The sequence below is a fragment of the Hemibagrus wyckioides genome, linkage group LG25 (assembly GCF_019097595.1).
Source record: "Hemibagrus wyckioides isolate EC202008001 linkage group LG25, SWU_Hwy_1.0, whole genome shotgun sequence".
Taxonomy (NCBI): domain Eukaryota; kingdom Metazoa; phylum Chordata; class Actinopteri; order Siluriformes; family Bagridae; genus Hemibagrus; species Hemibagrus wyckioides.
In genome coordinates this window covers 17,578,172-17,600,611 of record NC_080734.1, presented here as the reverse complement: position 1 = coordinate 17,600,611, position 22,440 = coordinate 17,578,172, and the positions used below count along the sequence as shown (strand labels likewise).

The following is a 22,440-nucleotide window of genomic DNA, read 5'->3' as shown; positions in this document are numbered from 1 at the left end:
TCATCATCGCAGGACTCTTTCGACAGATTTACTTTCAGCCTAGGAGTCTTGGACGGCCACCCTGCCCAGGGTCTTTGAGACGGCCCTCGACTCTCGTGGCACATAAATTGTCTGGAGATGAGAGCTGTCTTTCTAGCTCTGAAACACTTTCTCCCACACCTCAGGGGCTTCCATGTGCTGGTGCGCACAGTGGTTGCTTATATCAACCATCAGGGTGGTCTGCGTTCGCGCCCTCTGTTCAGGTTGATGCAGCAGACCTTGCTCTAGGCAGAGACCAGGCTTCTTTCGCTGAGAACGATTTTCGTTCCAGGGCACATAAGTTGGGAGGCAGACATCCTGTCAAGATAGGTGCTGAGGCCCTCAGGTGGCGGAGACCGTCTGGTGGATTTTCGGATGAGTGGAAGTGGATCTGTTCGCCTCCAAGGAATTGACACACTTTTCGCTGTGGTACTCCCTTTCTCATCCAGCCCCTCTAGGCCTGGATGCTCTGGAACAGACCTGGCCGAGGCTGCGTACGCCTTTCCCCCAGTAGCTCTGCTCCCAGAAGTCCTAGCCAGAGTGCACCACGATTGGGTCCACCTTCTTCTAGTGGCTTCAATTTGGCCCGCTCGAGTTTGGTTCACGGACCTTGTCTCCCTCATAGACAGTGCTTCTTGGGAGATTCCTGTCAGGAAATATCTCCTCTCTCAGGCACAAGGGGCGATTCTCCACCCCCACCCAGAGATGTGGAAGCTCTGGGTCTGGCCCCTAAGGGGGACCAGTTCCTAGAGGCAGGCCTCTCATCAGAGGTTGTGGGGACTCTGGTGAATGCTAGGACACTCTCCAGTAGGAAGCTGTAAGCTCTAAAGTGTAGGTTTTTCAGTCTCTGGTGCACTCAGTGCGAGCAGTACCCAGCACACTGCACGGTCAGTACAGTGCTGGAATTCCTACAGTCGCGCCTTTCTCGGGGCCTGACTCCCTCTACTTTAAAGGTGTACATGGCCACCACTGCTGCTAACCATGACCTTGTCCTTGGGGCCTCCTGGTCTCTCGTTTTCTGTGCAGTGCCAGGTGGCTGAGGGCTTCCTGCAGACCGCGCTTCCCCTCCTGGGACCTCTCGGTGGACCTGGACGGGCTGCTGGAAGCCCCCTTTGAGCCCACGGAGTCAGCCTAAGAAAAGTTTCTGACCCTTAAGATGACTCTGCTTTTAGCCTTGGCCTCTCTTAAACGGGTAGGAGATCTGCAGGCTCTATCAGTCGCCTCCGCCTGCCTGGAATTTGCCCCTGGCATGTCCAAGGCTATCTTGCACCCCATGGCTGGATATGGCAAACTGGGTGGTAGAGGCCATTACACAGGCCTTCTAGGTGCGTGGTATTGCTGGTCTTCTCCTGGGTCTCAGGTCCTTCAGGGCTGATTGGTGTTCTGTTCCCTCACCATGATATGATCAAATAAAAAAAGTTTAACCAAGCATTAATAAAAAGAAATGAAAAAAAAACAAAACATTTTGTCACAATTTTTGAAGGAAAGTGTGCACGGTTTCCTGAACTCATTACTGCAGCAACCTCTAGCTAAATCATGAACTATCACCTCTAGGCTTTTGTATTGACCTTCAAGGCCTGCCCACTCAATGCCTTTAAAACTCCTAAGTATGTGCCTTTTCTTTTACTGGACTCGATGACTACAGTACCAGCGCAGTATGTTCTGATCTCCAATCAAACGTTCATGCAGAACACTGTTTCTGAGTCCCCTGGTCTGCTTCAGTGAGTTCACAACACCACTGTGTTATAAGTTTCAGCTAACACAGGCATGTAAGTTAAATTTATCTGCAGAGATGCCCCGGGATCAGTCACGCACTAACATCTGGATGGCTGGCAGGATGGATTGATCGATTTTTCACTACATTTACTTAAATATAGTTCAGAAGTCAAAGATTAAAATGAACATTGGCAGATATGCTAGTAGTCTAATATATTGCAAATGTTTGATTAATTTTATGAGAAGTCTTCATAATAATAAATAGGTTATCAAGAGTAGGACTTGAACAACTGGGATTTAAACAATTTAGTGGGGAATGTTTTCTTGCCACGCTCTGAGCCTATTATTATCAACTGTGCATTGATTGAATGCCACAACCTATTTTAATGAGTATTGATGCTGTTGTAGCACAACTTATCTGAATGTACAGTCATGAGAAAAAGAAAGTACACCTCCATTTTTATTTATTTATTTATTTATTTATTTATTTATTTATTGTGTGTGATTCTTATCTATTTTTTAAAATGAACAAATAACCAAAAACACACAACTGATTACAAAATGTGGTCATTTTTTTCCATAAACATAAAGTAACAATTCAGAATTAGGTGGGTAAAAAATAAATATACACTTTTTACTTCCACGATCAACAACAGATAAATTAATAGCCAGGCGTTTCTAATGAAATACGCAAGATCATCAAGAAGTGTGCTGATGTCTATGAAAGCAAAGCTTTTGGCCGTTTGGTGTTCTGGAGCACTCGGGGGTGTGTCTATATCATGCAAAGAAGAAAAGACCTTAACCACGGTGGCAGAGAAGTCTCATCTCAAAAGTTGCTGATTATCACTCTTCAATAATTCAATAATTTGAAATGTACTATTCTACAGTGAGAAAGATTGCTTACAAATGAAATGAGCCTTCAAAACAGCTGCCCAGAGGTGAGCAGAGCATAAGAGCAATTTCAGTCCAAGCTTTAAACCATGTAATGCTCAGAGACTAAAAGAAACCTATCTGCTATATCATGTGACCTACAGGTGTACATTATATGTATATGTTTATAACATATAAAAAAAACTGGCTAGGGAAAGGCATTTCTCTCCAAAGAAAGCACAGAATAGATTTACAAAATTTCATTTGAACAAACTGCAAAAGTTTTGGAACACAATCCGTTAGACTGATGACACCAAACAAAGCACATCACCACCAACACATCATACTAAAAGTCAGACATGGGGGTGGTGGTGGTGGAGGGATGATTTGTGCTTTGTTTTGCAGTCACAACCCGACCTTAACACCAGAGGTGCTGTGGAGAGATCTTAAGAGAGCTGCACATAAACAAATACCCTCAATCATCACTGAACCAAAGTAATGTTGTACAGAAAGGTGGGCTAAAATTTCTCCAAAATGACCGGAGAGACTGATAAACTCCTACAGGGAACATTTACATTTACACAAGTTATTGTTTGCTAAAGGTGATTCTAAATTATAAGGTTTACTTGTTTTTGCCCATCTGGTTTCTGTATTTTTTGGGGTAAAATCATTACATATTGGAATCAGATTTTCAGAATGAATGTGCAGCAGGCAAATCTGAACAAAGCTTGTGTCAACAGGGGACCCCGAAATCTCAAAGGAATGAGTACAACAATTTGTGGATTCCATACTATGAAGTATTGAGGCTGCTGTCAGAGCAAAGAGGGTCCTACCGAGTACTAATATGGTATTCCTTAGAAAGCGGCTGATGTTTGTGTGCATGTGTGTGTGTGTGTGTGTGTGGTGGTGGTGGTGGTGGGGGCTTGGGGGAGTTGAATTGAATTCTTGATAGCTTACATAATCACTTACCTCTACTCCAGTGCAGCTGTGGGTCGAGAACTCAAACAGATAAATTACACAACCTTCACACACAGGAGCAGATACACCACCAGAAACCTCACAAGCTCCAGCAATGCTTTTACACTACTTAGTGGAATACTTTGATTTTAAAATCTTCCTTATAGTATTTTTTGTTTTTCTTCTACTTCTTGATATCATCAGGAATAGAAACCCACCCAACTTTCCACCAGGACCGTGGCCCCTACCTTTTGTGGGAAACATTTTCACTGAGCTTGACTTCAAATCGATAAACAAGGTAGGCTGAAAAAACATTATTTGGACATGTTGTTTGTTTTTTGTCAGTTTTTAATCATTAAAAAAGTCTTGAGTAGATCAATCATATATTTATCTATGTTTTTTCAAAGTAATTAAATGTTTTCTGATACATGTATAGCATTTGTGACAGAACAATAGGAACAAAATAATTGTGTATCTTTTTGCTTTTCATTTTCACTGTACCCCCACCATTCACTCTTTTCTCTGTTACTTGCATGTATTTAAACTAAGCTTGCTGAGAAATATGGAGACGTCTTCAGCCTGCACTGGGGCAGTGAGAAAGCTGTGTATATCTCTGGATATAAACTGGTGAAGGAGGCTCTCATTACTAACCAGGACAACTTTGCAGACCGCCCTGCCATCCCTCTCTTTAACAAAGTCTTTAAGGGACTTGGCAAGTAAAATAATAATAATAATAATAATAATAATAATAATAATAATAATAATAATAATAATAATAATAATATATGGGGTGGGGCATGAACTTTTGTGCTTTTGGTAATGTATTAAAGGTATTTTTTAAAATTCTATTACAAACACAAAATAATTGTCTTTGATACTAAATTATTAGAAAAAAAACTTTCTTATCAGTTTTTTGGTATGAACACTATTAATTTCAATACTATATTTTTTTTACTAATACATTATGGATAATTATCTGTACAATATGATGTAAGACACATAATAGGTCTAATAAAGTAAATAAACTGACCTAGCTTTGCAGCTAAACACATTTTCCATCAGTTATTGCAAATCATACAAAAAATAAATAAAATGATCAACACAGACAAAAGAAGTTATTATAATTTATTGAGAAAAAAAAACAATCAAATATATCAGTGTTCATTTCATAGACACCGATCAATTATATAATAAACATAACATTTTTTACATTTAGCTTGAAAATACAAGAAATATTGTTCCCGGGTTTATATTTGACACTGATATCTTTGAAGTGATCTTTTAATATAGCCATGGGGTCACAGTCCAGTGACTTCTGTGCTGGTCCCAAGCCCGGATAAATAGAGGGGGTTGCGTCAGGAAGGGCATCCGGTGTAAAACATTGAGAGTGACTGTAAAGTGGTAGTGGGAGAGAGTGTAGCCAGACAGCATAGGATGGTGGTGTGTAGGATGACTTTGATGGTCTGTGGAGGTCTGGAAGTGTCTAGGAGAGGCAGCAGTGGAATTTTTAAATAGTTTGTTTAACAGGGTTTTAGAGAGTGAGAAGATGCCTGAGGAATGGAGAAGAAGTGTATTAGTGCCGATCTTTAAGAATAAGGGTGATGTGCAGAGTTGCAGCAACTATAGGGGGATAAAGTTGATGAGCCATACAATGAAGCTATGGGAAAGAGTAGTGGAAGCTAGGTTAAGGAAGGTAGTGGAAATTTGTGAGCAGCAGTATGGCTTCATGCCCAGAAAGAGCACAACAGATGCAATTTTTGCTCTGAGAATGTTGATGGAGAAGTATAGGGATGGTCAGAAAGAGTTGCACTGTGTTTGTAGACTTCGAGAAAGCATATGACAGGGTGCCAAGAGAAGAGCTGTGGTACTGTATGAGGAAGTCAGGAGTAGCAGAGAAGTATGTCAGAGTGGTGCAAGACATGTATGAGAGGAGCAGGACAGTGGTGAGGTGTGCTGTAGGTCAGACAGAGGAGTTCAGAGTGGAGGTGGGACTGCATCAGGGATCGGCTCTGAGCCCCTTCCTGTTTGCTATGGTGATGGACCAGTTGTCAGAGGAGGTCAGACAGGAGTCTCCTTGGACAATGATGTTTGCAGATGACATTGTGATCTGTAGTGAGAGCAGGGAGGAGGTGGAGGAAAACCTGGAGAGGTGAAGGTTTGAGCTGGAGAGAAGAGGAATGAAAGTCAGTCGTAGTAAGACTGAGTACATGTGTGTGAATGACAGGGAGGGAAGTGGAACAGTAAGATTACAGGGTGAAGAGGTGAAGAAGGTACAGGAGTTTAAGTACTTGGGGTCAACAGTCCAGAGTAATGGAGAGTGTGGAAAAGAGGTAAAGAAGCGAGTGCAGGCAGGTTGGAACGGGTGGAGAAAGGTGTCGGGAGTTCTGTGTGACAGAAAAATTTCAGCAAGAATCAATGGGAAGGTGTACAAGACACTGGTGAGACCGGCCATGCTGTATGGTTTAGAGGCAGTGTCACTGAGACAGAGACAGGAGTCAGAGCTGGAGGTAGCAGAGCTGAAGATGTTGAGGTTCTCTTTGGGAGTGACAAGGTTAGACAGGATTAGGAATGAGTACATCAGAGGGACAGCTCATGTTGGACGTTTGGGGGACAAAGTTAGGGAGGACAGATTAAGATGGTTTGGACATGTTCAGAGGAGGGAGAGTGAGTATATTGGTAGGAGAATGTTGGACATGGAGCTGCCAGGCAGGAGGCAAAGAGGAAGGCCAAAGAGGAGGTATATGGATGGAATAAATGAGGATATGAAGCTAGTGGGTGCAAGTGTTGAGGATGCAGAAGATAGGGATAGGTGGAGAGAGATGATTCGCTGTGGCCACCCCTGAAGGGAAAAGCTGAAAGAAGAAGAAGAAGATCTTTGAAGTGATCTTTTAGACGCATAATTAATAGAGGAATTAACCGTCTTCACAAGAATTCATGAATAAAATTCAGCTCCATTTTCTTACATTAAAGTCCTGCAACACATGGCAGGGTCTTGGGACTCTTCGTAATCTTCACAGCTAATGCTAAATATTAACAAACCTGACATGAAATCAGCTCCTGTTTTTATTTTTTATTTTTTGACATGCAGCTTGTCAAGTGTAAAATTGTCTGATCTAAAAGTTTCCTGTGTCAGAAACACAGATACATGAGACTTGCATGAGACTGTCTATAAAAGTCTCTTTACAGAGAGCCTTTGCCTTTTCTAGTAAATGACATCATGTTTATCATTTTATTTTTAGGATTAAATTACATGAATGTCTGTTTTTCAGGTCCCCATAAATTTTAAAATTGTTACTGCAATTTACTCTCCTTCCATAAAAAAAGAAACAGTTATACGTTTTCCTTGGAGAAACAATAACAGGAAAAAGGGAGGGGTGAAGCATTTATACTCACTACAATGTCCCTTTCCTAACCACAGAGTTTAACAAAACTGACCCAACACTGCACACATAACCCAATACTAATGACCAAATAAATCTAAAGTAGTGTTTAGATTAAAAATCCGGTAATTTTAGTGTACATACTGTAACCTTTCATCAACTGAATCAATAAGAATAAATAGCATTTGGACATTTCTAATAGTTTGCTGAATGAAAAATTTCCATGCATTAAAGTAATCTTGCTTTTAATACATCGCCTATAAATTGTTATAAATAGTATAATGTAACTGTAGCTGTGCTATGCTCTGCGCTCTGAAGGTGTAGCTCTCAGTAATGGATATCTGTGGAAGAACCAGAGGAAGTTTGTCTTCACACATCTACGCTCCTTTGGTGAAGGGAAGAAGACTCTGGAGCTGAGTATCCAGCAGGAGAGCATCTTTCTGTGTGATGCTTTCAAAGCAGAACAGGGTATAAAAGTTCAAAATAGCTGAGTTCAGGACAATTTAGATTTCAAATAGATATACACAACCAAGTTATGTATGTGATGTACAAATCCTGTACAAATTTTTGTGCCTGTTTAGGTCCTTTTGATCCCCAGATTTATCTGAACAACGCAGTCTCCAACATCATCTCTGCACTAGTTTTTGGCCATCGCTTTGAATACCATGATGAGAATTTCCAGAATGTTTTGCGTTTGGATATTGAAGCTATCATTTTAGCAGGCTTGTCCCAAACTCAGGTCAGTAGGCAAAAGTTTATCTCTCACACCAAATCAATTATTATTCACATATGATGCTTCACTGTGTGATATCTTCACAAGAAGATTTACCACTGTCTTGTTTTTGTCTCCTCTGTGGTGTCTGGTAGCTGTATAATGCCTTCCCTGGCCTTTTTAATTACCTTCCTGGCCCTCATCAGAAGATGTTTTCAAATTATGCAAAAATAGTTGAATTCTTAAATGAAGAAATAAGGAAACATAAGGAGGATTGGGATCCCTCAAATCCTCGTGATTACATTGACAGTTTCCTTCAAGAAATGGAAAAGGTTTGTTTAAGATCTTTCTCTGGAACATTCTGTGGGTCGGAAATTGGATGTTGAGAATCCAGTCATGAACAATTTTTAAAAGTTCTCTGTTTAAAATTTAGAGAAAGAGTGATCCACAAGCAGGATTTAACTTCGGTACATTAGTGAGTGCAATACTGGACTTGTTTGAAGCAGGGACAGAATCCTCGGCCACTACAATGCGCTGGGGTCTACTCTTCATGATGAAGTACCCTGAGATACAGAGTGAGTTCATACATATACCAATTCATAAACATCACCAGTCACTACTTAAATATTTACATTTATATTTATAGCATTTGGCAGATGCTCTTATCCAGAGCGACGTACAAAAGTGCTTTGGAGTCTCTATCAATGAATACATTAACACTGGTTCAGTAGGCCACAGACTTAGGATACCATCAGCCTAAATACTGAGTTTACAACATACAACAATATATAAAACAAACAGGAGAAAGTAAGAGCTAGTTGAAATGCTTCAGGATGAGGTAGGTCTTCACCTGGCGTTTGAAGACAGTCAGTGACCTGGCTGTACATCTCTGGGAAGTTTATTCCACCACCTCAGTCCCAGAACAGATTAGAGTCTTGATGTATACCTACCTCTTACCCTGAGAAAGGGTGGGATCATTCGAGTGGTGCTAGTTGATAGGAGGGAGCGATGTGCAGTGCGAGGAGTAATAAGAGCTTTGAGATTGAAGGTGCTGGTCCATTATTAGCTTTGTAAGCAAGTGTCAGTGTTTTGAATTTGTTGCGTGAAGCAACCAGAAGCCAGTGAAGAGAATGCAACAGTGAGGAGGTGTCGGAGAACTTAAGCAGGTTGAAAACAAGCCATGCAGCTGCATTTTGGATCACTTGCAGTGGATAAATTGCATTCAGAGTAGAACGTTGCAGTAGTCCAGTCTCACAATGACCAGAGACTGAACAAGTACCTGAGTAGCCTGTGAACACACAGAAAACTGAGTCTGAAAACTCCATACAGTCTTTATATACAGTACATTCAGTTTGCTGCACAACTATTTTTCAGTGTTTTATCTTTCCAGAAAAGGTGCAGGCAGAGATCGACAAAGTGATCGGACAGTCACGCCAAGCCAGCATGGCCGACAAACCCAACATGCCCTACACTGAAGCTGTTATTCATGAGATTCAAAGGATGGGCGACATTGTGCCTCTGGGTTTCCCAAAGATGGCCAGTAAAGATACTGTACTGGGTGGATTCTTCATACCAAAGGTTAATCACTGAATAAATAAATAATTATGTATGGACTAATGCAATGTTAGAGGGCACAGTGGCTTAGTGGATAGCATGTTTCCTTGCTCCTTCAGGGTTCAGACAGATAGATAGATAGATAGATAGATAGATAGATAGATAGATAGATAGATAGATAGATAGATAGATAGATAGATAGATAGATAGATAGATAGATAGATACTTTATTTATCCCAAAGGGAAATTCAAAGGGAAAATTGATTTTGTGTGTGAGGAGCTTACATGTTCTTCCTGTGCTTCAGGGGTTTCCTCCAGGTTCTCTGCTTTCCTCCCCAGTCCAAAGATATGTGCTGTATTCTGATTGGCATCACTAAATTGTCGGTAGTGTGTGAATGGGTGTGTGATTGTGCCTGTCCAGGGTGTCCTCTACCTTGTGCCCTGAATCCCCGTGATAAGCTTCAGCGTCCCTTGGATGCTGTGTAGTACAGAAAATGATCAAATGGAATGCAATGTAACAAATACTATGCTTTTTCTTTCATTGTTAGGGCACAACTGTGACTACAAACCTGTCATCTGTGCTTAATGACAAGAACGAATGGGAAACACCAGACAGGTTTAACCCAGGACACTTCCTGGATGATCAGGGCCAGTTCCTGAAGAAGGATGCTTTCCTGCCCTTTTCAGCAGGTAAAGCAAATATGCTCTATAGATGTCTGATGAATCAATAACACAAAAAAGGAATAACAGTTAACAGAAATATGTCTCATTTATGTGTTACACAGGGAAGAGAGCATGTGTAGGGGAGCAGCTGGCTCGTATGGAGCTCTTTCTCTTCTTCACCTCTTTGTTGCAGAGCTTCAGGATCTCCCCTTGTCCTGGAGAAGAGCTGAGCTTGGAGGGTCAGATAGGCTTCACATACGCACCCAAACCCTACCGCATGTGTGTGACTTCACGCTAAGCTATATAATGTGGTTTTGATTCTCAGCTCAGGCATGAGATCGATGTTTGATCATGGAAGAACACAAACTAATTGTGTTAATGTTACGCAATTCAATCACGTAAAACTGATGTGTTTGAGTTAAGTCAATCCAACAAGATTTTTTCTTTGTGATGGACTCGGAATTTCAAAATTCTTCATAAATAAAGTCAGGAAATTGTCTAGGCCATTTTCTCCACCGATTCAGATTTTTTACATGACAAAATTATATTAATGTGTAATATGTCCTGTTGTACTGCTCCATGCATTTTAATTTAATTATATGTATCACAATGCTCCCATCTTTGTATTTTAATCTGACGGGAAAAATGAAAAGAAAAGAAAAGAAAGAAAAGAAACAATGAAAATAAAAGAAATATTTGTATCTAACTGCTTACAATTTATTATTATTCATTAAATATTCTTAAAATTCATATTATATAACCATTATAAGCATTATATTGTATATAGTTCCCTTTCGAGGTTCTTTGTGTGGTTTGTGTGATTTGTGCATTGCGGGAGATTTCCTCCTCGCAAACTCCGTTCCCATTTAGCTTTGTTTACCGGCCATACTTCTGCACCTTGTGGCTCGGGCCCCGTGTCCACCAAGGCGGTGTGGTGCAGTGGCTTAGATCATGGTGTTCGCAGACGGAGTTAGCGGAAGCGGAACAAGAGACGGGTCCTTCCCTTTCTCTTTTCCTCTCCCCTGACTCCGATGTCCACATTTTGGCTCTGTGAGCTCTGCGATTTCTCCCGACCTGGAAGTGGATATGTCTTTATGGCTCTTTATGGCTCTTTCTGGCTCTGAGGAGCTCGACATGGACGATGAGAGGATTTCCTCTGTCAATTTGCCACCACAATCAGTGGCATTCGAGGAGCTCCTCAATGTAATAATGCGTGCTGTGAGTAAGTTAAATTCAAACCGGCCGGAGCAGGCAGCTAGTGCTGTCCTTTCTAAGCTCAATGACTGCTTCCTGACTTCGGGCCATGCACCCCCCCCCCCCCACCCACCCAGACAGCTCCCATTTTTCCCAGACATCCATCCTGAGGTATCAAGGTCCTGGAAGAACCCATAGTCAGTAAATGTTATTCAGCTAGACTAAAGCTTCTCTGTCGCCGAGACCCAGAGAGTCCTCAGCCTCATGGCCACGGCAGGCAATATTATCCCTTTGGGTCTGCTTTACATGAGGCCGTTCCAGTTCTGGCTCATAGGTGCGGGTTTTCATCCCCGCAGGCATCCCCTCGATGCCATAAGGGTTTCACGCCATGGGCTTTGTACCCTACTTATGTGGGCAAGACCCCAGTTTCTGGCCTTGGGTCCCACTCTAGGGGCGTGTCATCATCGCAGGACTCTTTTGACTGACTCACTTTCAGCCTAGGAGTCTTGGATGGCCACCCCGCCCAGGGTCTTTGGGAAGGCCCTCAACTCTTGTGGCATATAGGTTGGGAGGCAGACATCCTGTCGAGATAGGTGCTGAGGCCCTCACGTGGCGGAGACCATCTGGCGGATTTTCGGATGAGTGGAAGTGGATCTGTTCGCCTCCGAGGAGTCGACACACTTTTCGCTGTGGTACTCCCTTTCTCATCCAGCCCCTCTAGGCCTGGATGCTCTGGAACAGACCTGGCCGAGGCTGCGTACGCCTTTCCCCCGGTAGCTCTGCTCCCAGAAGTCTTAGCCAGAGTGCACCACGATTGGATCCACCTTCTTCTAGTGGCTTCAATTTGGCCCGCTCGAGTTTGGTTCACGGACCTTGTCTCCCTCCTAGACAGTGCTCCTTGGGAGATTCCTGTCAGGAAATATCTCCTCTCTCAGGCACGAGGGGCGATTCTCCACCCCCACCCAGAGATGTGGAAGCTCTGGGTCTGGCCCCTAAGGGGGACCAGTTCTTAGAGGCAGGCCTCTCATCAGAGGTTGTGGGGACTCTGGTGAATGCAACGACACCCTCCAGTAGGAAGCTGTAAGCTCTAAAATGGAGGTTTTTCAGTCTCTGGTGCACTCAGTGTGAGAAAGACCCAGCACACTGCACGGTCAGTACAGTGCTGGAATTCCTACAGTCTCGCCTTTCTCGGGGCCTGACCCCCTCTACTTTAAAGGTGTATGTGGCCACCATTGCTGCCATGACCTTGTCCTCGGGGCCTCCTGGTCTCTCATTTTCTGCGCAGTGCCAGGTGGCTGAGGCCTTCCTGCAGACCGTGCCTCCCCTCCTGGGACCTCTCGGTGGACCTGGACGGGCTGCTGGAAGCCCCCTTTGAGCCCACAGAGTCAGCCTAAGAGAAGTTTCTGACCCTTAAGGCGACTTTGTTTTTAGCCTTGGCCTCTCTTAAATGGGTAGGAGATCTGCAGGCTCTATCAGTCGCCCCCGCCTGCCTGGAATTTGCCCCTGGCATGTCCAAGGCTATCTTGTACCCCATGGCTGGATATGGCAAACTGGGTGGTAGAGGCCATTACACAGGCCTTCTAGGCACGTGGTATTGCTGGTCTTCTCCTGGGTCTCAGGTCCTTCAGGGCTGATTGATGTTCTGTTCCCTCACCATGATATGATCAAATTAAGTTTAACCAAGCATTAAAAAAATAACAAAAAAACCACAATTTTTGTCCTGTTTGTTTTGTCTTGTTTGTCTTCTTTCTTCATTTTGTTCGCAGTAAGGTGTGCACGGTTTCCTGAACTCATTACTGCAGCACCCTCTAGCTGAATCATAAACTATCACCTCTAGGCTTTTGTATTGACCTTCAAGGCCTGTCCACTCAATGACTTTAAAACTCCTAAGTATGTGCCTTTTCACTGGACTCGATGACTAAAGTACCAGCGCAGTGTGTTCTGATCTCCAATAAAACGTTCATGTAGAACACTGTTTCTGAGTCCCCTGGTCTGCTTCAGTGAGTTCACAACACCACTGTGTTATAAGTTTAAGCTAACACAGGCATGTAAGTTAAATTTATCTGCAGAGATGCCCCGGGATCAGTCACGCACTAACATCTGGATGGCTGGCTGGACGGATTGATCGATTTTTCACTACATTTACTTAAATATAGTTCAGAAGTCAGATTTGTGCTTTGTTTTGCAGTCACAACCCGATCTTAACACCAGAGGTGCTGTGGAGAGATCTTAAGAGAGCTGCACATAAACAAATACCCTCAATCATCACTGAGCCAAAACAATGTTGTAAAGAAGGGTGGGCTAAAATTTCTCCAAAATAGTCAGAGAGACTGATAAACTCCTACAGGGAACATTTACATTTACACAAGTTATTGTTGCTAAAAGTGATTCTAAATTATAAGGTTTACTGGTTTTTGCCCATCTGGTTTCTGTATTTTTTGGGGTAAAATGACTACATATTGGAATCAGATTTTCAGAATGAATGTGCAGCAGGCAAATCTGAACGAAGCTTGTGTCAACAGGGGACCCCGAAATCTCAGAGGAATAAATACAACAATTTGTGGATTCCATACTATGAAGTATTGAGGCTGGTAATATGGTAATCCCTAGAAAGTGGCTGATGTTTGTGTGCATGCATGTGTGTGTGTGTGGTGGGGGGGTAGGGGTTGGTTTAGTTGAATTGAATTCTTGATAGCTTACATAATCACGTGCCCCTGCTCCAGTGCAGCTGTGGGTCGAGAACTCAAACAGATAAATTACACAACCTTCACACACAGGAGCAGATACACCACCAGAAACCTCACAAGCTGCAGCAATGCTTTTACGCTACTTAGCGGAATACTTTGATTTTAAAATCTTCCTTATAGTATTTTTTGTTTTTCTTCTACTTCTTGATATCATCAGGAATAGAAACCCACCCAACTTTCCACCAGGACCGTGGCCCCTACCTTTTGTGGGAAACATTTTCACTGAGCTTGACTTCAAATCAATAAACAAGGTAGGCTGAAAAAACATTATTTTGACATGTTGTTTGTTTTTTGTCAGTTTTTAATCATTAAAAAATTCTTGAGTAGATCAATCATATATTTATCTATGTTTTTTCAAAGTAATTAAATGTTTTCTGATACACGTATAGCATTTGTGACAGAACAATGTTTTTACTTTTCATTTTCACTGTACCCCCACCATTCACTCTTTTCTCTGTTACTTGCATGTATTTAAACTAAGCTTGCTGAGAAATATGGAGACGTCTTCAGCCTGCGCTGGGGCAGTGAGAAAGCTGTGTATATCTCTGGATATAAACTGGTGAAGGAGGCTCTTGTTACTAACCTGGACAACTTTGCAGACCGCCCTGCCATCCCTCTGTTTCACAAAATCTATAAGGGACTTGGCAAGTAAAATAATAATAATAATAATAATAATAATAATAATAATAATAATAATAATAATAATAATAATAATATATGGAGTGGGGCATGAACTTTTGTGCTTTTGGTAATGTATTAAAGGTATTTTTTAAAATTCTATTACATACACAAAATAATTGTCTTTCATTCGAAAGAATTACTTTCTTATCAGTTTTTTGGTATGAACACTATTAATTTTGCACACTCCAAAAATGTTTAGGTAAAAAACTATCCTATACTTGCCATAGTATAGCTATAACTATACTATCTTTTTCTTTTTTTTTTTACTATTACATTCTTCCATTATGGGTAATTATCTGTAAAATATGATGTAAGACACATAATAGGTCTAATAAGGTAAATAAACTGATCTAGCTTTGCAATCGGTTATTGCAAATCATACAAAAAATAAATAAAATGATCAACACAGACAAAAGAAGTTATTATAATTTACTGGGAAAAAAGACACAATCAAATATATCAGTATATATATTTCATAGAATTCATGCAATCAATTATAAAATAAACATAACATTTTTTACATTTAGATTGAAAATGCAAGAAATATTGTTCCCTGGTTTATATTTGACACTGATATCTTTGAAATGATCTTTTAGATGCATAACTAATAGAGGAAGTGACCGTAATCTTCACAGCTAATGCTAAATATTAACAAACCTGACATGAAATCAGCTCCTGTTTTTATTACTTATTTTTTGACATGCAGCTTGTCAAGTGTACAATTGTCTGATCTAAAAGTTTTTTTGTGGCAGAAACACAGATACTTGAGACTCTGTCTATAAAAGTCTCTTTACAGAGAGCTTCTACCTTTTCTAGTAAATTTTTTTATCAGCATTTTAATCATTTCATTTTTGGATTGAATTACATGAATGTCCCTTTTTCAGGTCCCAACAAATTTGCTACTGCAATTTAGTCTCCTTCCATAAAAAAGAAAGAAAGAAAAACAAACAAGAAAAGAAACAATTATATGTTTTACTTGGAGAAACAATAACAGGAAAAAGGGAGGGGTGAAGCATTTATACTCACTACAATGTCCCTTTCCTAACCACAGAGTTAAACAAAACTGACCCAACACTGCACACATAACCCAATACTAATGACCAAATAAATCTAAAATAGTGTTTAGGTTAAAAACATTAAATAAATCCGGTAATTTTAGTGTACATACTGTGACCTTTCATCAACTGAATCAATAAGAATAAATAGCATTTGGACATTTCCAATAGTTTGCTGAATGAAATATTTTCATGCATTAAAGTAACCTTGCTTTTAATACATCACCTATAAATAGTTGTATAATGTAGCTGTGCTATGCTCTGCGCTCTGAAGGTGTAGCTCTCAGTAATGGATATCTGTGGAAGAACCAGAGGAAGTTTGTCCTCACACATCTACGCTCCTTTGGTGAAGGGAAGAAGACTCTGGAGCTGAGTATCCAGCAGGAGAGCATCTTTCTGTGTGATGCTTTCAAAGCAGAACAGGGTATTAAAGCTCAAAATAGCTGAGTTCAGGACAATTTAGATTTCAAATAGATATACACAACCAAGTTATGTATGTGATGTACAAATCCTGTACAAATTTTTGTGCCTGTTTAGGTCCTTTTGATCCCCAGATTTATCTGAACAACGCAGTCTCCAACATCATCTCTGCACTAGTTTTCGGCCATCGCTTTGAATACCATGATGAGAATTTCCAGAATGTTTTGCGTTTGGATATTGAAGCTGTCATTTTAGCAGGCTTGTCCCAAACTCAGGTCAGTAGGCAAAAGTTTATCTCTCACACCAAATCAATTATTATTCACATATGATGCTTCACTGTGTGATATCTTCACAAGAAGATTTACCACTGTCTTGTTTTTGTCTCCTCTGTGGTGTCTGGTAGCTGTATAATGCCTTCCCTGGCCTTTTTAATTACCTTCCTGGCCCTCATCAGAAGATGTTTTCAAACTACGCAAAAATAATTGAATTCTTAAATGAAGAAATAAGGAAACATAAGGAGGATTGGGATCCCTCAAATCCTCGTGATTACATTGACAGTTTCCTTCAAGAAATGGAAAAGGTTTGTTTAAGATCTTTCTCTGGAACATTCTGTGGGTCGGAAAATTGGATGTTGAGAATCCAGTCATGAACAATTTTTAAAAGTTCTCTGTTTAAAATTTAGAGAAAGAGTGATCCACAAGCTGGATTTAACATCGATTCATTAGTGATTGCAATGCTGGACTTGTTTGAAGCAGGGACAGAATCCTTGGCCACTACAATGCGCTGGGGTCTACTCTTCATGATGAAGTACCCTGAGATACAGAGTGAGTTCATACATATACCAATTCATAAACATCACCAGTCACTACTTAAATATTTACATTTACATTTCTGGCATTTGGCAGATGCTCTTATCCAGAGCGACGTACAAAAGTGCTTTGGAGTCTCTATCAATGAATACATTAACACTGGTTCAGTAGACCACAGACTTAGGATACCATCAGCCTAAATACTGAGTTTACAACATACAACAATATATAAAACAAACAGGAGAAAGTAAGAGCTAGTTGAAATGCTTCAGTATGAGGTAGGTCTTCAGCTGGCGTTTGAAGACAGTCAGTGACCTGGCTGTACATCTCTGGGAAGTTTATTCCACCACCTCAGTCCCAGAACAGATTAGAGTCTTGATGTATACCTACCTCTTACCCTGAGAAAGGGTGGGATCATTCGAGTGGTGCTAGTTGATAGGAGGGAGCGATGTGCAGTGCGAGGAGTAATAAGAGCTTTGAGATTGAAGGTGCTGGTCCATTATTAGCTTTGTAAGCAAGTGTCAGTGTTTTGAATCTGTTGCGTGAAGCAACCAGAAGCCAGTGAAGAGAATGCAACAGTGAGGAGGTGTCGGAGAACTTAAGCAGGTTGAAAACAAGCCATGCAGCTGCATTTGGATCACTTGCAATTGCATTCAGAGTAGAACGTTGCAGTAGTCCAGTCTCACAATGACCAGAGACTGAACAAATACCTGAGTAGAGAAAGCTTATTCTGAAAACTCCATACTGTCTTTATATACATTCAGTTTGCTGCACAACTATTTTTCAGTGTCTTATCTTTCCAGAAAAGGTGCAGGCAGAGATCGACAAAGTGATCGGACAGTCACGCCAAGCCAGCATGGCCGACAAACCCAACATGCCCTACACTGAAGCTGTTATTCATGAGATTCAAAGGATGGGCGACATTGTGCCTCTGGGTTTCCCAAAGATGGCCACTAAAGATACTGTACTGGGTGGATTCTTCATACCAAAGGTTAATCACTGAATAAATAAATAATTATGTATGGACTAATGCAATGTTAAAGGACACAGTGGCTTAGTGGTTAGCATGTTTCCTTGCTTCTTCAGGGTTCAGGGGTTGATTTTGTGTGTGAGGAGCTTACATGTTCTTCCTGCGCTTCAGGGGTTTCCTCCAGGTTCTCTGCTTTCCTCCCCAGTCCAAAGATATGTGATGTATTCTGATTGGCATCACTAAATTGTCGGCAGTGTGTGAATGGGTGTGTGATTCTGCCTGTCCAGGGTGTCCTCTACCTTGTGCCCTGAATCCCTGTGATAAGCTTCATCGTCCCTTGGATGCTGTGTAGTACAGAAAATGATCAAATGGAATGCAATGTAACAAATGTTATGTTTTTTCTCTCATTGTTAGGGCACAACTGTGACTACAAACCTGTCGTCTGTGCTTAATGACAAGAACGACTGGGAAACACCAGACAGGTTTAACCCAGGACACTTCCTGGATGATCAGGGCCAGTTCCTGAAGAAGGATGCTTTCCTGCCCTTTTCAGCAGGTAAAGCGAATATGCTCTATAGATGTCTGATGAATCAATAACACAAAAAAGGAATAACAGTTAACAGAAATATGTCTCATTTATGTGTTGCACAGGGAAGAGAGCATGTGTAGGGGAGCAGCTGGCTCGTATGGAGCTCTTTCTCTTCTTCACCTCTTTGTTGCAGAGCTTCAGGATCTCCCCTTGTCCTGGAGAAGAGCTGAGCTTGGAGGGTCAGATAGGCTTCACATACGCACCCAAACCCTACCGCATGTGTGTGACTTCACGCTAAGCTCAGGCTAAGGTCTTATACACTATATATATATATATATATATATATATATATATATATATATACTTTTGATTCTCGGCTCAGGCATGGGATTGATGTTTGATTTAATTCAGGGCTTTGAAAATACACACTCACATTATGTTGGATGAACAAACACTAATTGTGTTTATGTCACTAAATTCAATCACTTAAAACTAATGTGTTTGAATTAAGTCAATTCAACAAGATTTTTTCAGTGTGATGGACTTGGAATTTCAAAATCCTAAATAATATAATAAAGTCAGGAGGTTGTCTAGGCCATGAAAACACCTTCACCTTCTGTTTTAAACCAGTGTTGAGTTAATCTGGCTGTGTGTTTGGGGTTGTTGTGTTGTCCATTTTCTCCTAAGATTCAGATTTTTTAAAATGACAAAATTATATTAATGTGTAATATGTCCTGTCATACTGCTCCATGCATTTTACTTTACTTATGTGTATTACAATGCTCCCACCTTTGTACTTTACTCTGACTGAAAAAACAAAAGAAATGAAAAGAGAAGAAACAATGAAAATTAAAATAATTGTGTCTAACTTTGCTTACAATTATTTTTATTAGTCATTAAATATTCATGAACTTCATATTATATATGTAACCATTTTATGAAACCATTACAAGCATCATATTGTATATAGTTTTCTTTACAATGCCTGCCTAAGAGACTCTACTAAACACATGGAGAGTATCTCCTATCTGCATGTCTCAGAGTCAGCTCTGGTGATCTTATCAAGTTTGGAATTAGGTTAAAAACTGTCCACTAATAAATAATGAAAGAACATGTTACATAACACACGCTTTGTTTACAACTTATGCCTTTCTGTAGCTTTATATGCAGCTGTTATATCCTGCAAGTCTTTTTTTTTTTGCTTAATGTGAACTCTTTAATTTTATGTCCTGTGTATGGTGAATCAATAAAAAAAAATGAAATAATGAAATTAAAGTTCAATTTCACCCTTGGACCAACCCAAGGGTGAAGACATCCATATAGTTCATCCCTACCTAACTGGTCCATAGTTGTCAGTATTTGTAGATTAGGGAAAGGAACTACACCAAGAAAGTATTGATGCTGTTGTAGCACAATGTATCTGAGTGTACAGTCATGAGAAAAAGAAAGTACACCTCCATCAATTTTTGTATTTATTTATTTACTGTGTGTGATTTTTATCTATTTTTTAAAATGAAAAAATAACCAAAAACACACAACTGATTACAAAATGTGGTAATACAGTCCTCCCTTCATGTTTAACCTTTCTCACAGCAAGCTAAACTCCATCCACTATAAAGTCAAAACTAAAGGAAAACCAAAATAAATCTCTAATTAGTCACATGACTGAAACATGTTTAAATAACTCAAATTATAATATGCAGGTTACAAGAATGCTGTGAATTTTACACACTTTTGCTTATTAACAGATCTTCATACATTTCCAAGAACATTTATGATTTGACGTTGAAAAGGCTTAAGATAACATTATGTATATAAAAGACAACATATCAACTTCACACGATAATATCAAAAATATATATCACCCAAAGGCAAATAGAAAAAGAAACTTACAGCTATTACTCTTCAAACTCTTCAAAATAAACTGATGAGGATTACCCAAAAAGCATCCCATCTAAACAACATACATCAGCCATGTACTCAGCTGCTACTTCCTGGTTTATACATTAACTGCAGTTCCTTAAAGAGTCAACTAGTTGGCAGTTGCACAAAAATTTTTTTCCATAAACATAAAGTAACAATTAAAAAATCAGGTGGGTAAAAAATAAGTATACACTTTTTACTTCCACAATCAATAATAGATTCATTAATAGCCAGGCACGACTAATGAAATACACAAGATCATCAAGAAGTGTGCCTATGTCTATGAAAGCAAAGCTTTTTTTTGGCAGCCAGATGCAGGTGGTGATGTTAAAGAGCACAGTGTCTATGGAGAGGATGGCCCCAAGGGGTGGTTCGCTGAACTGAGACTAATGTTGACACCCAGATGTGTGCAAAATGCCCTCCAGACTCTCGACGTGAACTGAGGGGCACCAGTCTGAAACAATATCTTCTGGGAGTCCGTAGATGCCCTGGTCACCTACGGACACCTGGTCGAATAGTGTAGTGGCGGTCTCCATGGCTGTGGGTAATCCGTTGAGTGGCACCAGCCGACAAGCCTTTGAAAATTGGTTGATTGCCATGAGAATGGTGTTAAATCCCCCCTAATTGGGGAGGTCAGTCCACTGCCATGTGGGACCAGGTTAGCTTAGGAATAGAAGCTAACTTGGGCACAGGTTGTACACAACCCCACATATTCCTCAACGTCTCGGGTGAATGTGGGCCACCAGAACCTGTTCTGCACTAGGGACATGTTGCGGCGAACACTCAGGTGGCCTGACCTGGGGGCCTCATGCACCCACTGTAACACTGTGGAACATAACATGGCCGGTATGAAGAGGAAGTGATGGTTGGAGGTATGAAGTGGAGGTGATGGTTCATCATTTTGGGCCCTCTGGATTTCCTCCACCAGGTTCCACAGAACGGGGGGCTGCAATATCAGTGACATCAGCATCGGCCTTGCCATTCTTGGTGCCAGGTCAGTATGTGACAGAGAAGTGGAATCAGGTGAAGAACAGGGCCCATCGTGCTTGGCGTGGGTTTAGCCTCTTGGTGTTGCATAGATACTCGAAGTTCCTGTGGTCAGTTAACACGAGAAACAGATGACAGGCCCCTTCCAGCCAGCGATGCCACTTCTCCAGAGCCTCCTTGACATACAGTAATTCACGGCTTCGGCCAGGGTCAGCTTTCGTGAAAAGTATGCATATGGGTATACTGCTCCAATTCCGCAGCTGGATGCGTAGACGTCTTGGCTTGCACTGAAGGAGAGAGGTCAGTGGACTGGCTATGCTGCTGTATCCGCTTATGAACCAACAATAAAAATTTGCAAATCCCAGGAATCACTACAGTTCTTTGATGGTGGTCGGCTTGGGCCAGCCTTTACTTTGCTTACCAGTTCCTCCTCCTTCCAGGACACAAGTGGGTCATGGTGCTGCAGACCCAGGAAACCCAGGATAATGGGGTTGACCGGGGAGGAGATGATGAAGAAGGAGGACTCCTTGAAGTGTAGTAGTCCAGATGGAGATTGATTGGGCTGGTTTGCCGCTTAATGAGGCCCTTCCCGATTGGGCAGTTGTTGACGGCCATCACCCATAGGGGGGTCTCACATGGCATGGTAGGCAGGCATAGATTCTCTTTGAGCTGGTGGTCAAATAGGTTGACGGCCACCCCTGAGTCCAGCAAGGCAGACACAACGGTAGATCCCTGGGCGTGGTGCACTGTGACCTTTAAGGTGAAGCAGGACTGCCGGGTATTCCTGCTTATCCTAGGGCTCAATGGCCTCTCGTCACACTCCAGGACTCAATGGCCCAAGCCCCCGCAGTGAAAGCAAAGTTGCAGGCGGGTCCAATGGCGACGTTCTGCCAGCGTTATCCTGGTATGGCAGAGTTGCAGGGGCTGCGGCTCTTCTCCTTGGGGCTGACCGTAGAGTGGAGCAGAGGAGCAGGGTCTGTCGTGCTGTTGACATAGCAGGTTGTCCAAGCGGATGGTGGTATTGATGTAATCCGATAGCATGGTGTGGGATGCTCTGCACACTGTTTCCGCCTGTAGTTTGGGATGGAGCCCCTTGCGAAACATGGCCACGAGTGCCAGGTCAGTCTACCCACTCTGAGCCACCAAGGTGTGGATCTTTACTGCATAGTCAGTGGCCGAATCCAGGCCCTGACACAGTTCCAGAAGTTGAACGGACACATCACCCCCGCTGGGTACTCAAAGACCTTGTGAATCA

At 41.5% G+C, this 22,440-nt stretch overlaps 2 protein-coding genes across 2 annotated transcripts; both read left to right on the top strand.

Annotated features, from left to right (window-relative positions):
* The first annotated feature begins 3,582 nt into the window (after positions 1 to 3,582).
* On the top strand, positions 3,583 to 10,551 carry LOC131346292 (cytochrome P450 2J2-like). Its single transcript, XM_058379753.1, has 9 exons — positions 3,583 to 3,859; positions 4,111 to 4,273; positions 7,260 to 7,409; positions 7,523 to 7,680; positions 7,809 to 7,985; positions 8,087 to 8,228; positions 9,044 to 9,231; positions 9,756 to 9,897; positions 9,993 to 10,551. Exons 1-9 carry the CDS (start codon positions 3,677 to 3,679, stop codon positions 10,166 to 10,168), a joined length of 1,479 nt encoding a protein of 492 aa, XP_058235736.1. The 5' UTR covers positions 3,583 to 3,676; the 3' UTR covers positions 10,169 to 10,551.
* A 3,201-nt stretch (positions 10,552 to 13,752) lies between these two features.
* On the top strand, positions 13,753 to 18,593 carry LOC131346293 (cytochrome P450 2J2-like). Its single transcript, XM_058379754.1, has 9 exons — positions 13,753 to 14,062; positions 14,293 to 14,455; positions 15,822 to 15,971; positions 16,085 to 16,242; positions 16,371 to 16,547; positions 16,650 to 16,791; positions 17,580 to 17,767; positions 18,161 to 18,302; positions 18,398 to 18,593. Exons 1-9 carry the CDS (start codon positions 13,880 to 13,882, stop codon positions 18,571 to 18,573), a joined length of 1,479 nt encoding a protein of 492 aa, XP_058235737.1. The 5' UTR covers positions 13,753 to 13,879; the 3' UTR covers positions 18,574 to 18,593.
* Positions 18,594 to 22,440: the final 3,847 nt, after the last annotated feature.